The 17,526-nt window shown below is 38.8% G+C and overlaps 1 protein-coding gene across 1 annotated transcript in view; it reads left to right on the top strand.

Moving 5' to 3' along the window:
• ENKUR (enkurin, TRPC channel interacting protein) overlaps window positions 1–11,279 on the top strand; it is a 30,671-nt gene extending 19,392 nt beyond the window's left edge. Inside the window, exons 4-5 of the mRNA XM_055274925.2 lie at window positions 5,062–5,208; window positions 10,779–11,279. Of these exons, the coding sequence (XP_055130900.1) occupies window positions 5,062–5,208; window positions 10,779–10,952 (321 nt within the window). The 3' untranslated portion in view covers window positions 10,953–11,279. The remainder of the gene's footprint in view (window positions 1–5,061; window positions 5,209–10,778) is intronic.
• The last annotated feature ends 6,247 nt before the right edge of the window (window positions 11,280–17,526 follow it).

Below are 17,526 nucleotides of genomic sequence, written 5' to 3'. Positions count from 1 at the left end.
GGTATATTAATGAGAGGGCTGAGATTCAAATAATTTAAATACGGTGTTCATGATGATCATCTATATTATCATTATTAGTGCTCTCGTTGGACATATTGTCTACGTTGCTGATTCTCATTCTTCTGCAATCTGTGTTTGGTCCAAATCTAATGTGATGAAGTTACAAAGAACTCATAGTAAACAATTCCATGTAGTTCAGTGGATGAAAGTTATTGTTGTTTTCCTTTTGATTATTAACATATTTAACAATTTTAATAAACATTCCCTGAAAGATATTTTTGGTTAGTTGGAAATGTCACTAAAAGCAGTCATTACTGTAAATCTAGAAGGAATAAGCTGTCAGATGGTCTTAAGATTTAGTCATTAATTGCAGTAACTTGGCAGCTGAATAAGAAAAATGAAGCAGAATGCAGCTTTAGAGCCATCCATCTCATCAGTGTAGTATAAATAATTCACATTCCTATTTTAACTTGAATATATTTATTTGGTTTTGGTTTTGGCTAAAGACTTGAAAGTACTGTACAATAATCTAGTGCTTTTGGGTCCTTCATTTGTATCTGAAAAGGTGTATAATTTCATTGGTGAACATTATAGTTTAAATATAGATTTTTTTTTTTGAGACATATTCTCATGCTGTTTCCCAGGCTGGAGTACAATGGTGCAATCTCAGCTCACTGCAACTTCCAGCTTCCGGCTCGAGTGATTCTCCTCACTCAGCCTCCCAAGTAGCTGGGATTACAGGCATGCACCACGAGGCCTGGTTAATTTTTGTACTTTTAGTAGACAAGGGGTTTCACCATGTTGGCCAGGCTGGTCTTGACTCCGGACCTCAAGTGATCCATCCACCTCAGCCTCCCGAAGTGCTGGGATTGCAGACATAAGCCACTGTGCCCAGCCAAATACAGATCTTTAAAATAAAAAAGCTTACAAAAAGTCTTATTTAATCCTACTTTATTTTGCACACTTATAAAGCTTAAAAGTGCTTGAAACACACAAAATATGAATGCAGATTGGGCACAGTGACTCACACCTGTAATCCCAGCACTTTAGAAGGCCAGACAGATTGCTTGAGGTTGAGAGTTCAAGTCCATCCTGGCCAACATGGTGACACCCCGTCTCTACTAAAAATACAAAAATTAGCCAGGCGTGATGATGTGTGCCTGTAATCCCAGCTACTTGGGTGGCTAAGGCACGAGAATCGCTTGATCCCAGGAGGCAGGGGTTACAGTGAGCCAAGGTCACGTCACTGCACTCCAGCCTGGTGACAGAGTGAGACTCTGTGTCAAAAAAAAAAAAAAAAAAAAAGGAGTGCAGAATTCTAAAGAATAATAAGTTGCATCAAGAAGAAATGAATGAAGGGAGGGAGAAAGGAAAGGAAGGAAGGAAAAAGGAAGAGAGAGATAAGGAAAAAGGAAGAGAGAGATAAGGAAAAAGGAAGAGAGATAAAGAAAAGAAAAAAAGAAAATAAATTGCAATAGTGATGTACAGGGACCTTGAATTGAAGAGTCCAATGATCTACCACGATAAATCCAATGCCAGCTGAAAATCAAAACAGGACCCTCAAGGCTGTTTTCAGAGGACACTGTCTTCTCAGGAATCTAGGAGTTCGCAGGGTAAGCCAATAAAGTTACTTCAGGCTTCTCCAGGTACTTCCTCCTTCTGTGGCCCCTGGAAACTGTTTTATAGTCCTTGTCCCACAAGATAGGGAATAGTGGAAAACTCACTCTCCTGGCTCTTAAAGCCACTTCCAATCCATTATTTCTCCATGATCATATGAAAAGGCTTTGATGGTCATGCCACCACCTGCCACACACTCTGCCCCTCCTTCTGGCTGCTCTCTAAGCTGTCCACATGAATGCATTTTCTACCTCCAACAGGAAATTTGGAGTATCCATCATGGAAACAGAAAAATACCAATTTACCAAGCCATGAAAGCACTGTGCACCTAATCCCCTTTTGGTGTTGCTGACTAAGCAATCAGTGCTCATGAAAGACTTATTCAATTTACTTTTCCCTTATCAGAGTTAAGTTTTAAAGATCTATTATTAGTAGGTGAGATAGTAAATAAATTCTTTTAAAGTCAATGTCATATTTTTATAAAATGAGTGAACTCCTGTTTCAGTTCCAAGTGAATTATATGCCATTCATACCATGAGAAACAATTTCTGAAAACAAGCAAGGATAGATGATCACATGAGGCATTTAGCAATAGTAGTAAAGACATTATTTCAAAGTCTAACTCTGCCACTTAGTCACTGTGATTTCCAACAATCCATTGGATTTATCACAGGGTTGTAGTGAGGATTAAATTATATAAAGTATATTGAGCACTTGACACAAAATGTGACACCTAATAAAAGAACAGAGTGAATATTATAATATATGCAATTTTATTAACAGTATGCATTAGCCTCTGGTGATTCAGCCCATAGGAATATTTCAGATCATTGAAACTTTTGCTCATTTGTGAGTTTTTTTTCTGAACTGTTTCACGCCATTCCCTTTCTTTTTAAAAATGTTTAATTTAATTTTTTTTTAGAGATAGACTCACTATGTTGCCCAGGCTGGTCTTGAACTTTTGGGCTCAAGCAATTCTCCTGCCTAGCTGTCCCAAAGTGCTGGGGTTACAGGCATGAGCCACTGTGCCCAGTCATTCTCTTTCTTAAACAGAGTATGCCAAATATAATTTAATCTTTTTGTGATCCTGCAGAATCATCATGATGAAGCTCTGTTATTGTACTAAGCTGTAATGAGGTGTTTCCCTCAGTGTTTCCCAAAGTGGATTGGCCTGTCTCGCTGCACCAGCTGACCAGAATACTGGGCTCCCAGAGTCTATTTATATTGTCCTCTGAAGCTTCCAGAGCACATTTATATCTAGGGTTTCTATCCCTTGTTCAGTCAGGATGGGTTAAGTTACACTGCGATGACAAACAACCCCCAAATTTCAGTAACTTAAAGCAACAAAGTGTTATTGTTTGCTTTTGCCACATGCCCTTTGAGGGTTGTTACAGACTCTGCTTCTTGTCCTTCTTCCAGGACCCAGAAAAGTCTAAACATTGCTTGTCACTAGACCAGACAGGAAAAGACACAGCCAGTCATCCACTAATTCTTAAGACTTCTATCGAGAAGTGGCAGAGGTTACCTCCACTGACACTGAGCAATTCGGGGCATATGGCTACATCTTACTTTATGAGGACAACACAGGAAAGTGTTGTCCTACCAAGTGTCCAGAAGGAGAACAGAATATTTGTCAGAATTTTAACGACTACCGTACCTCCCAACTGCTTCTTCTTCAGAGAGTTCCTCCCCGACCTCCTTATTTATCTAAAATAGCCCCTATTATTTTCTTTTCTCCCACTATCCTTCTTTATTTTACTTCAGAACACATACATATTATTTCATTCTCTATTTTTGGTGAGTCTCTGTCACCATAGAATGCAAATTCCCTGAAGACAGAAACTTTGCCTTTTTTATTCACTAGTATACCTAGCACCAAGTACATTCTCAAATATTTTTTGAAGAAGGAATACATAGTAATTCTGTTTCTATAGATGGTGAAATCAAACGCATTTACTAAGCTGAAAGAATCACAGCTGATGGCTTCACTGTCAGTCATTGTGACATGGGAAAATTCCCTTACTTCCCTCGCAGAGTGTACCATAGGGCTGTGGCTCACTTCTCGGGTGCCCCACTGCTCAGACCTCTAGGGGGAGCATGCAGAAGGGCAGGTTGTGGGGCTCTGACTCCACAGCAGGGTCTGTGGGTCAATGTTTACAGCTCCTGAAGCCCCAGTGGGCGTGTGTCACACGGTGCTCTTTTAGTTTAGCTGTCCATAGGCGGCTTGTGTTTGCTCAGTTAGACTCCCCGCCTTATCACAGGGACAGAGGGCTTCCAAAGGACTTTCTGTATCCCAGGAGTCTTGCCTTGGTATACTTGAAGAATTGGATCACATGTGGGCTTGGAGAATGAGTGCAAGGTTTTATTGACTGGAAGTAGCTCTCAGCAGATGGGAGAACCAGAAGGGAGATGTTTTTTCCCTGGAGCCAGGCAGCTCTGTGGCCCGGGCTCTCCTCCCACCACCCCGGCCAAACTCTGCATTGTTCCACTGGTCGATGGCCTGCCGGCATGCCGGTGCCCATCGGTGTGCTCTTACGTTGGCATGCTCCTCTCAACAGCCTCCACTTATATGTTCTTCCATTGATGTGTTCCTCTCGACGTCCAGCCATTTGTGTGCCTGCCTGCTAGGGTCTTGGGGGTTTTTATAGGCACGGGATAGAGGCATGTTTTTATAATGTTTTGGAAGACATTGTCTTTTCTTTAACAAGACCATGAAAAAGAGACTTAAAAATATTCAAGATATTTCAGGTAAAAACTGAAGCATGTAGAAGGTAGAAGGTAGAAAAGCCAACTCTTGAATATCTTATTCAAGATATTTCAGGTAAAAACTGAAGAACATAGGAGGTAGAAAAGCCAACTCTTAGGAGTAAAGTATCAGCCAAGAACAGGCATGGGAAACATTCAGAAAAGGGAAAACAAGCAACTGCAATAACAACTCCATTTATTTATTTATGTATTTAGAGATGGAGTCACACTCTGACACCCAGGCTAGAGTGCAGTGGCACCATCTTGGCTCACTGTAACCTCTGCCTCCCAGATTCAAGAGATTTTCATGCCTCAGCCACCCGAATAGCTGGGACTACTGGCACATGCCATGATGCCTGGCTAATTTTTGTATTTTTAGCAGAGACAGGGTTTCACCATGTTGGCCAGGCTGGTCTCGAACTCCTGACCTCAAGTGATCCACCCCCCTCAGCCTCCCAAAGTGCTGGGATTACGAGCGTGAGCCACCATGCCCAGCCAATAACAACTCCATTTTAAAAGGCAGGAATCTACTAGCTCTCAACAGGGGGAAAAAGTCACTGAATTTTGTCAATTTACAGGGTTTTGAACAAAGGCTTTAAGTCTGTACCATTTCTTTTTCTGCCATCATCGGTTGATAGGTACCCATATATAAGATTGCATACAAAACATTGATTACTTTTTTCTGCAAAATCTTTTTAGGATTATGGTGTCACACCTGAATACATATGTAAGCGAAATGAGGAAATAAAGAAAGCCCAAGAAGACTATGATCGTCATATCCAGGAAAACCTTAAGAAAGCGGCTATGAAAAGGCTCTCCGATGAAGAAAGGGAGGCAGTTCTGCAGGTGTGTGTTCTGCCATTTACATTCATCTGTAACTCTGGATCATCTCTGAAAGAAAGGTGTACCATCACCTTGATGATTAAAATCAGCACTTTGATTCTGAAATCAGAACAATCTCTTTGGGTTACAGTTAAAAACTACATACAGCAAAGCTGACTCTTTGGAGAGAGCAAAAAGTTGTAATATAGGGATTCATTTAATAATATTTTATTTCCAATTTGGTGAACTTTTTTTTTTCCTGAACTACTGTTGTAAAGAAGCCTACCTTCCTCTACAATGAACACGCATGAAATGAGGCAAATAAAACATTTTTGTTTTCATTTTTATGCCCCTGAGTTTGTGAAAAATAATATTCATAAATTAGATATTTTTCACTAGATGGAGCTCTAGAATAATTGAAACTGTTCTTAAAACAACTTTTTTTTCTTTCCTATAAGCCAAATGTCCAAAATTTTAAATAAACAGGTGTTAGGTTTCACATATGTTTTTCTTGTTTTTAATTACATAGACTTAAAGATATATTTATATTGGAATTTTTAATGCAGGACTTTTATCTGAAGCATTTAAAATATTAGGGGGTGTAAGGGTTTCTGCTTCATCATTTGTATGAGTGTTTAATTAAGCACCTCTTTGTACTTTTTATAGTCATACTGTTTCTTGTAGAGATAGAAATAATATTAATTCTTTGTTTTTTTTTTTTCATTTCGAAAGCACCCCACAAAGCCATTTCTAGTTTATTATTAATCTCTGTTGAAAAATGGATTCATACGCTGTTACAAATTCTGAACATTTTATCAATGTCATCATAATCATCAATAAACATTTCTTAAATGCTAAACCCTGAGGATATTTTCAAAGGCATAAGATTTTTTAAAATGTCTGCTATGGAGAATTGTGCAATTTAATTAGTGAGAGGTACTATGGATCTATGTACATGTATAGATGTGAATATGTGTATGTGTGCAGCTCTGAAGTTTCATAAGCTTCCAAGGCACTAGTCACCCCTGGAGGATAAGATTATAGATCGTTAGGTTGGCCTGAAAATGTAGAGTGACGGCGTGTCCCAGACAGTAGGAGTGGCTCAAAGGCAAGGATGGTGTCTCTTTGCTGACAGCAGCATCCCCAGTGCCTAGCACAGTGCCCAGTGAAAACGCAGGTGTTCAGAAATGGTCTGCTGCAAAGGAGGAAGGCAGACAGGCAGGAAGGAAGGCTGGCAGACATGGAAGTGAGAATTGGCATGTCATTTTCAGGGAGAGTTCTGGTCTGTGGCCCATTCTGTCTCTCTCATTTGGATTTTCCCATTTTCAGAAAGTACGTGCCTTTGTGAAAGCCAGGTTTTTACACCTAAATGATGCTGAAAAATAGGAATATGACAAAGAACGTAGAAGTGACAGGTCCTTCCCTTCTGTGTCTTTTTGGCTGTAGGAGATAAGCAGCCCTCAGCTTCCTATTACGGTCGCTACAGAGTTACCCTTTGATGTGACAATAGCAAATCATCCACTGGACACCTTATGAGCCAGGGAGCACAGCTGCCATAGTAACAAAGCCACTGGCTGGCCTCCTGACGAGCCCTGAGCCACACTTCCTTCCCTAGGCAAGAGTTGCATGTAGTTTGATGACAATCTGGTTGTATGCCCCTGAGTAAGCCACATTCTGCTCATTCTTCATAAAATAACAGTCTCATTATACCTGGACAGGATCATCTGGTCTAGTGATTCCAAACTTCTCATTTTTAAAATGAGGACTATATATATATATATGCTATGTCACTCTACATTTTCAGGCCAGCTAAAGATCTATAATCCTCCAGTGGCGACTAGTGCATTGGAACCTTATGAAACTGAGGAGCTGCACACATACACACATACATATCTCTACATGTGCATAGATCCGTAGTTCCTCTCACCAATTAAATTGCAAAATTCTCTATTATACGTATTTTATATATAAATAAATTATATATAACATATATACAATATAAAAAAATAAATTTTACATACATATAAAAATATATATACACATATATAAAAATATATATACACATATATAAAAATATATATACACATATATATAAATATATATACACATATATAAATATATATATACACATATATATAAAAATATATATACACATATATAAAAATATATATACACATATATAAATATATATATACACATATATAAAAATATATATACACATATATAAATATATATATACACATATATATATATATATATAAATTTTTTTTTGAGATGAAGTCTTGCTCTGTCGCCCAGGCTGAAGTGCAGTGGCACAATCTTGGCTCACTGCCACCTCCACCTCTCAGGTTCAAATGATTCTCATGCCTCAGCCTCCCAAGTAGCTGGAACTACAGATATGCACCAACACACCCACCTAATTTTTTTGTATTTTTTAGTATAGATGGGGTTTCGCTGTGTTGCCCAGGCTGGTCTCAAACTCCTGGCCTCAGGTGATCCACCCGCCTTGGCCTCCCAAAGTGCTGGGATTACAGGCGTGAGCCAATCTGCCCAGCCCTTAATACAAATACATTAAGTGGGCCCCTTTGTTCATTCATTTATTTATTGAATATCTAGTGTGTTCCAGCCAGAGGGATACTGTAGAGAGCAAAATAAACACAGTCCTCAGTGTCAGTGAACTTAGAGTTTGATTTTCATTTGTCTTTGGTCATAAAACTATCAAGTGCATCGATAGGGACTAAAACTCATTTACCAATTGCCAGGCTGGTGTTTCCCCCACTACAGAACACATACTTGCAGAGGAGATAACAAAGGGAGGCTGCATCGGTCAGGGCTCCAGCAGGAAATTGAAGGCACACTCAGCTAGAACTTGAAAGAGAATTTATGTTTGTTTATTTTATGTATTTATTTGAGACAGTCTTGCTCTGTTGCCTAGGCTGGAGTGCAGTGGCACAATCACGGCTCACTGCTAGCTGGGATACCACCATGCCTGGCTGATTTTTATTTCATTTTTTTTTTTTTTTTTTAGAGAGGGAGTCTGACTATGTTGCCCAGGCTGGTCTCAAATTCCTGGCCTCAAGCAATCCTCCTCCCTCAGCCTCCCAAAGTGTTGAGATTACAAGCATGAGCAGTGGCGACTGAAGAGAATTTATGAAGGAATTATTGACAGAAGTGAAGTAGGGTTAAGGGAACCAACAAGAAGCACTGAGGCACCCCAGGAGCAGGGACAGTAGGAATTTACCACCACCTATGCTTGAAAGGCAGCAGGCACAAGAAGCAGTGTTGTCAGAATCCAGTGAGAGCTGGAGCTGGGCTGAGGGTCACAGTCACAGATGAATGCAGCTAGAACCCGTGTCTAGACTGTTCTAGGAGAGGAGGAGAAATGCCCAACCTCACTCTCCGCCCTCCAGGACCTTCTGTGGCTGAACTCAGGCCAGAGGGCAAAAGAGCTGGGAGCACCCCAGAAGGTGGAGAATGTTTGGGGGTGGGCGAGGGTGCAAAAGGAGCATGAAACTGAAAACTTCTTATAAGATCACTTCTCCCTATCTGAGTTTTTTCCAAAATGAACAATATTATTTCAGCATTGAAATAGAAAAGAGGAAAATTAAGAAATAAAAATAAGGGAAAATTGCTATTGCTGCAACACATGAAATATCTTTTTAGATGACATAATGAAAAAACCTCTTAAAGTCAGCAAGTAGCCTGTTTCAATATAATATGAAATATTAGCTACATTTAGTTTCCATCCCTGGCTGTTGACTTTGATCCAAACGTTATTGTACACACTGGAAGATAAAAGCAAACTATCCTTTAAAAGAAAATACAGAGAAAAACTGTAGCTGCTGTGACTACAAGTAATATGGAAACATCACCCAACTAGCTATGAAAAACCTTTGATATCCGCAAGTGTACAAATACATAGACTTCCCCTCTGCAATAGCCACTCCTGTGGAGCACTGTGGGAACCTCTTTCACATTTCATAATGAAAGGCTGTGGAGAAATAGAATTCTTTTGAGGGCTTCTTTTTGGAATACATCGCATACACTGTCAAGAACTGTGTAGCCTCCTCTTTTTAAAATTTAACCTGGATACTTTTTCTTCTATCCTTTCCGTTTCCCAGATCCTTAGCTCAAGGATCCTCACTCAAGAAGACCTCATAATTTGTTGCCTTTTTCCCCAACCAAACTCTTCTATACAGTGTGCCCTGACCTGTCATCATCCCTTTTATCTAAGCATGGAAATAAATCAGTGAAATTGTATTGTTCCTGAAAGTTTCTACAAGATTAAATCTGTACCACAAGAGCTTACGATGAAGGCATAATTATATGAGACACTTGTAATCCTCTTTTACACCTAGATGTGTGGCCATAGTTTTCAAGGACCATGTTTTCAAGGCAGTATTTTAACTTTTGGGGTTTTGGTTTTGTTTTTGTTTTCAGGCAGGGTCTCACTCTGTTCAGGCTGGAGTGCAGCGGCGCAGTCATGGCTCACTGCAGCCTCAACCTCCTGAGCTCAGGTGATCCTCCCACCTCAGCCTCTCAGGTAGCTGGGACTACAGGCCCATGCTACCACACCTGGCTATTTTTTGTATTTTTTGTACAGACAGGGTTTTGCCATGTTGCCCACACTGGTCTCGAACTCCTGGGCTCAAGCAATTCACCTGTCAAGGCAGTATCTTAAATTGCACTTTCTGTTTTGCTTTTGTATAAATAAAATAATCTATGTGCCCATAATGAATAATTAAAAAGTGTTAACTTATAAAATGTCATTGAATTAATTTAATTACTAGTTTAAGACCATTTTGTCTGTGGAGCCCATAGGGCACTGTGATAAAAAATGATAATTATGCAGAAACAGAAATAATTTTTTTGCTCCTAAGAGATCCCTAATTTTGAATTTGTTGATTTCTGAGAATAGAAAATATTAGCTACATTATTGAATTAGCATGTGTGTTACATTTAATGACCTTTCAATCATTTATAGAATACATTAATGGGAACAATAGATCCCTTGACTATATGGAGGGCAATTGGTTCTTTCTAATACATTGAAAAGACACTTAGAAGATCATCTTTTGTACAAGTCAATTTTGGCAATTTTACAATCCCATTTGTTAGATATAAGAAAATATAGCCATGCACATCAGACTGAGGTCTTCTATGTGATTTGTCTGTTGAAGAATGAGGATAAAAAAGAAAATTTTACCAAACAGTTTCCTGTTCAAAAATGTTTTTGACTCAGGGATATCATTCTAAGTTGTTTTTCACTCACACATTTGCTATGAGCTTTAGCTTCACACTACTCATAACTCTGCATGTACATTTTTTATGGTAAAAACAAGTACAGTAACAACAAAAACACAGCAAACAAATACTCCCAGTGGGAACTGAGCACACAGTCAAGGATGGAATTCGGCCTCTGTACAGTAATTTTGGTTACTGTGGCCAAGTACTTGATAAATACATTTCATTTTAGAAGTTATTTTTGTTAGTCTCTTTTACTTGTTGACACTTTTCATTACCAATTAGCTTTTCCAATTTCCTTTACTTTTGCAGTTCGCTTTGGTATTTACAAGTTTCTTGACCATTTGCAGGGGCTGAAAAAGAATTGGGAAGAGGTGCATAAAGAATTCCAGTCCCTCTCGGTCTTTATAGATTCCATACCAAAGAAGATCCGCAAGCAGAGGCTGGAAGAAGAAATGAAACAACTAGAACACGACATTGGCATCATTGAAAAGCACAAAATTATTTATATTGCCGATAAGTAAGAATGGATCTTTAAAGTATAACAATTTCAATGTGGGGGAGAAAACATGGAAAATATAAAAAACTCCAAGTTTTTCAAAAAGGAAAATAGTATGAAGAGAATAAAAATAGTCTTAATCAGAATGCTTAGGCAATGTGCAAAGAATAATTGGGTTACTTACACAAGAAGAAATTTTGTTTTTACTAGTGTCACGTTTTCCACATGTAAACTATTAAATTTGAGAATATGTGTTCCAGTTCCACAATGTAATTCATTATTATTATGTACTTGTTTCACATAAACATTAATTTCTAGGTCCTGAAAAATAAAGTCAACACTCAGAACTTCACTTTTTTTTTTTTTCTGCAGTGCATGATACCAACAGTACAACTTTGAAAACTGTTAAGTATTTTGAACTGGAAATAGTAACACATGCCTTCTTGCTACTCTAAAGTGTCTCCAACACATTGTTTCTGAGCTCCACAAATGCAAAAGATGTATTTTCCTGTGGCCCATGACATTTGCAGTTACTCCCAGTGATAAATATTTTCAGTATTCATAACACTGTATATGATGAAAGGCTTCTATTTGGAGGAAGAAAAATTAAGAAGACAACTTACAAAATCAAGATGACAACTTGTAAAAGGCATCACTGAGGACGATTAAGAATAGCCTCCTTTCTACCATACCAATTTTGATACTCTTATTTTATTCCACAACTCACTATGCATATCTTATTTAAATGTTTTTTTTTTTCCTTTTGGTTCTTTCTACTTATCTATTTTGTGAATTCTAAAGTTACATTTGTAAGATTACATAATCTATTAAGCAATAAGTTTATGTTAGTAGAGCTGTTTTCAACCCAAAAATAAGAAAAATAGCTCTAAATATCTAAGAGGAAAAGGTTATTTTATGAAATTTTAATTAGAAAAATTTGGTAAAATATATGCAACTATAAAATATCAGAGAAATAACAATTTCTACTGCTTACACTGGTTTTTATCCTCTGGACAACATAAAAAACAAAATATGGGAGTCTTTCAGGCTTTTTTCACAAACACAGAATTTGGAAGCCTTATAGAAGAGCTTATTTTGCTTACTTAAAGAAAAGTAGTTTATATACAATTATTTTTTGAAAATTCACTTGAAACTTGTCCGTATGAGTATCTTTATTTCTTTATTAACTTACGGCAGATATAAAATAAAGGATAATATATGATAAATTCTCACTTATCAAGAATGATTGGTTGCTATTTAGGGTAGGCTAACAGCTGTGACAGTACACTCCAAAATGTATAATTACATAAACACATATTCAATTCTTGCTAACATAGCAGTACTTTGCTGTGAGCAGGTCAGCAGGAACCCTTTTCTGCAGTCACTCAGGGACCCAGACTTACAGAGTGGGTAGGATGCATCTGATCCAGAGTTAGGGAGAGGAACGTACAGGCCAGGCCTAGAAATGATGCATATCATTCCTGTTTGCATCGCTAAGTAAGCAACTTAAGTTGCTTTAACAAACTAACTCCAAATCTCAGTTGCCTGATAAAGATACATTTTTCATTTACATCACTGTGCAATGTGACTAAGGGTAGGGGTATAAGTCTGTTCCATGCAGTCACTCAGGGACCCAGTCTCCTTTTGTCTGGTGACTCTGTTGATCCAGGCAGCCTTTCTCTGCCAATTCAGGATGAGATGTTTAGGTAAGTATTTTATTTGTGAAATGATTGCTGTACATACTCATTTTTAAATAATTCAAAATCAGTAGCAATGCAAAAATATTCTGATTACTTTAGCCTTATGGATATTATGCTTTGAAGTCATGAGTGGGACTTGCCTTAAATGTTAAAATGAAAACTTTGTGGTTTTAACAGCTAATTATTCTGTAAATGTCTACTAAAGAATCTAGACTTTTCTCTGTGGTCTACAGTGTTGTCCTAGATGGACATTGTTGCCTTTCTTTCACACAGCCTTCAGAGGGAAACATTCCCATCCATTGTTCCTGGAAGGGTGATCCCTACCATGGGATCCCAACCTTGGATAGAGCCAGTTCAACCTCCCCCAATTCATATACATACATACCTAGGTCATCCTATCACCCAGAAGAGGGACAAACACCTGACTTGGACAGCTGGCCAGTGACTGATCAGATTCTCTCTCTCGAGAGCATGAATTAAGAAACATGGAGACTGCAGTCACTTGGGAGTAGACATCTGAAACTAAAAAGTCAAACTTCATTATGCAGCTAGTTTGACTTGGTCTCTCTTCCTGTTCAAAGGAAGAATGGGTAGAATAAAGATTTGATGTGGTCTGGTCCCTTGTCTATGATCTTTTTAGCTTGATTTCTTGAAATGCTGCTTCTTCCCTACCCACTGTAACTGGCATTCCCATAGTACTGAGGTACTAGAGACCTCCGAGATCTGCACACATGATTCCCTCCACCCAGAAAACTGCCCTTTTCTTTCTCTCATCCTACATAGCTGCCTGGCAAATCCCTAGTCTTCATCAGCTCACATCACATTTCCATTACAATTGCCTTTGATTCCTCAGAATCTGGCCTTCCTTTATAGCACTGGTCATATTGTATTGTGCATATCTGGTTATTTGCCTGTTTTCCATGAAATTGCAAGCTTGTGGGGGAGAAGACACTGTATATCTTTTCATCTGCCTTCCTTAGAATCTGCATAACAGCTGGTATAGAGAAGGTACCCAAAAAATCCTTAATGAATAAAGTAATGGACTGTACCCAAACATGTATTTTAATGATCTCTTGACATTATTATCATGACATAAATCAGACTTAGAGGATAGAGAATTTGACTGCTAAACAAACCAGTTGATTCCATACCAATCAGTTAATACATAATCAAGGTAGGAGGAGGCAATTTCACATGGTGCTTAAGATCTCAGGTACTAAAGTCAGGCAGCCTCCGGTTTGCATTCCAGCTCAGCTGCTTACTAAGTATGCTACATAACCTTTCTAAGCCATGTTTTCCTTTTTCTGTAAATGGGATTGCTAACCCATTCCTTGATCTGTAGAGTTATAATGAGAATGAATGGAACAATATGTGCGTAACAGCATAGTTCCTGGTGTGTAGCAAGACAACTTAATACTGTGACTTATTGTTAAGAACTCTCAATTCTGTAGTTGTTTTGTCCAGTTGGTGCTAGGTGCATTAACATACCATCAATAGAATTTCCCACACCCATAAAATCTGGTTGCAGGAGAGGACTTGTTTGAACCACTTAGAAGTTCTAGCCTGAGATTAGCCTAGCCTGGTTAATCTCAGTGGCACACACAGATGATAACTATATTTGGTAACTTTTATCTCTAGTAACTGGCAAAAATTTGGCAATACTTCCAAAGTTACTGAGCACAGGCATTCAAAAAAGAAAGATAAGCTTAAATCAGTAATGATGCCAGAGAGTCACTGAGGAGAAAGGTCTGCAAGGTTGTGTCCAACAAAGCCTCATAGGTGACATTTATTAGTGAATTAATGTGGCCCAGGACCTGACCTGAGGGCCCATGCTTCACTGTTCTCAGGAACTCAGAGTCAGACGCACATGAATTAAAGTCTATGTGAGCCTGAGTTATTGCCTGGACATCGATTTTTAAATTAAGAAATACCTCTCAGCTAAATAAATCCCCATAATCAGTGCATTCTGTCCCAGTTGTCAAACTATGTGGGAAGATAACTCATAATCAAAAGGCACTTTGGGCCAGGCACAGTGGCTCACACCTGTAATCCCAGACTTTGGGAGGCTGAGGTGGGTGAATCACTTGAGGTCAGGAGTTTAAGACTAGCCTGGCCAACATGGTGAAACCCTGTTTCTACTAAAAATACAAAACTTAGCCGGGCATGGTGGCACGCACCTGTAGTCCCAGCTACTCAGGAGGCTGAGGCAGGAGAATCACTTGAACTTGGGAGGCAAAGGTTGCAGTGAACCAAGATGGCGCCACTGCACTCCAGCCTGGGTGACAGAGTGAGACTCTGTCTTGAACAAACAAACAAACAAACAAACAAAAAACACCCAACAGGTACTTTGGCTAAAACAGAGTCAAGAGAAAAAAGAAATTTATTTTATAAAAAGTCTGTCAGTTGACATAGCTCTCTCATTGTCATTCAACCCATATTGACTGTCTGCCATGTGCCAAGAACTGTTCTAGTTGCTGGGCATATAATGGTGAACAAAATAGCTGTGTTGGGAAGACAGAAATAATCACACAAATATAATGCATTTATAATTAGAAATTGAAATTAGTGTTTTGGAAGAAAAAAAAAGCAGGATGCTATGCAAGAGGATACCAAGGGAATCCTAAATCAGATTTTGTAGGATCTGACATTTTAAATGAGACTGAAGAATTAGTGGAAGTTGGAAAAAGTTGAGAAGAAAAGGGTTGCAGAGGGGAAAGAACTCCAAGCAGAGAGAGAAGGATGTGTGAAGGATCTTGGGCAGGAAACCTTTGATGGATAGGCAAGGCAGCCATGGGGCTGGGGTGAACTTAGAAAAGGGGAGAAAGGTGCAAGCTGAAGATGAGGAGGAAGGCAGGCACCACTGATGCACTTTAAGCAGAGAGGTGGCACGAGGCAATCAGTGTTTGTAAATTATCATTCATTACTTGGACTGAAGTGGAAGATCAGATGAGCATGGGGAGATTAGTTAGTGGACTAGTTGGTAAAGAAGATAGTGGCACAGATCAAGGTTGTAGTAGTGCAGATAAAGAGTAGCTGTTGGCTTCAAGAAATATTTAAGAGGTAAAAATATAACTTGGTGATGGATTGAAAGGGGGAAGAGGGAGGTTTCAAAATTTACAACCAAATTCTGATTTGAGCAGCCAGGCAGTGGGGCAGTGGGGGGCGGGGCCGCCATTTTCTGAACTGGGGAAACCTAGGGGAGGAGCAGTTTATGAGAAGATATGGTGAAGAGATCAAGAATATGATTTTAAACATGTTAGGCTTATGACAATTGTGGCATCTAGTTGGAAATTTAGATCAAGAGATAGAAAGATGATTGAAAGAGTGAGAGATTTGGATCAAAAGAGATGTGGGGTAGACCTGTATGTTTGGAGATTCATCAGCGTGAATGCGATCACCTTGGGACAAAGTGAGAAGGCAATGAATGAGCTCTCAGCAACTACCATTTAGAGGTAAGGTGGGAGAGGAGTCAGTAAATGAAAGGCCAAAACAATGAAAGTTTAGTGTCCAGAGAGGTCAAAAGAAAACCAGGAAGCCAAGAAAATTCAAAAAAGGAGCACCTTTTCCCTAAAGTAGATCCTTGACAATGGGAATGACATTCTCAACACCCTGGCCAAGACTTTCTCCTGGCTCTGAGTAAGACACAGGTCAACAACTACACTGGCACCCTGGCCTCTGTTTCATTATTTGTAGTCCAAATTCTTCCATTGAATCCTTTTCTCTCTCTAGATATGTTAATGCCATTAATACCAGCCACGACATTAGCATTGGACCCACCATGCCTATTAACACAGTCCACAGCAATACAGTTTGAATACCAAATTGAAGGAAACTTTTCAAAAGGTCAAGGAAATTTTTCGGCAGTTAAGGAGGCCAATGCTGGTGAACATCATAAGTAACTCTCAAGAGAACAATCTAATTTCGCTCCTTTCCAAGTTCTTAGTAAACCTCAGGTGATTTATTCATAAACACTGGTTACTCCAAGTAAGAGACAAACACAGATCGGGGGAAGAAAAAAGCAAGATAATTTTTCTGGAGGGTTAGTTTCTTTCTGCTAAAATGTGCTATGGTTTAAAAAAATCAGCAGGTCTGACTGACAGCAAGTTATGTAACTTTTGGAAATTCACTTAGTGAGCCTCAGCCTTATTTTCCTTATCCGTAATACAAAGAAACAGAACCAGACTTTGTCCAACCCTCTTTCCAGTCCTAATGGTCTATAACTATAAAACTCTAAGACTATTTGAAGTTACTGCAAACAAGAGTTTGGTCTCCAAACTGATCAGAATGCAGGAAAGCTCTGGCGGATACAGAACCAATGATTTGCACCAACACATATCAACCCAAGAACATCATTTGACAAACTAGAAATAATGTGAAGTAAAACAAAAATTGTCACTAATTTTTCAATCTTTTCAAATGAAAACTTCCTTAACAACAGTCCCTTGAGGTTTTCAACCACAGAGTGTTCCTCTTCTAAGGACTTTAAATACATGGTCTCTCTAGGAAGCCAGTGCTATTATTTATAAAAGGAGAGAGAGAGAGAGAGAAGGAGAATAAAAGAAGACGGAGAAAGAGAGGGAAAGAGAGAGAGACAGGAGAGAGAGGAGACAGGGAGAGGGATGGGAGAAGAAAAGCTAAAAAAAGGAATGACATTGTTCTTTTATCTAGAATGAGAGTTTCCAATGATAGAACATTCTATGCTCTTAGGACAATGTCTGAGGCCACCAACAAAAAAACCCTCTGTGTTCATAATTTTAAAAATTGTTGAGTGAAGCCAAAGGGAATAGCATTTTTTTTTCTTTCTACCTAATGTGCTTGATGAAAAAGAATTGAAGTTAGCAACAGAGTAAGTGAATACCCATTATACCTGCAAACTGAAAGACAGTGTTTCACAGGACT

This window comes from Symphalangus syndactylus, chromosome 4 (genome assembly GCF_028878055.3).
Source record: "Symphalangus syndactylus isolate Jambi chromosome 4, NHGRI_mSymSyn1-v2.1_pri, whole genome shotgun sequence".
Taxonomy (NCBI): domain Eukaryota; kingdom Metazoa; phylum Chordata; class Mammalia; order Primates; family Hylobatidae; genus Symphalangus; species Symphalangus syndactylus.
This window is presented reverse-complemented; position numbering and strand designations above follow the sequence as displayed.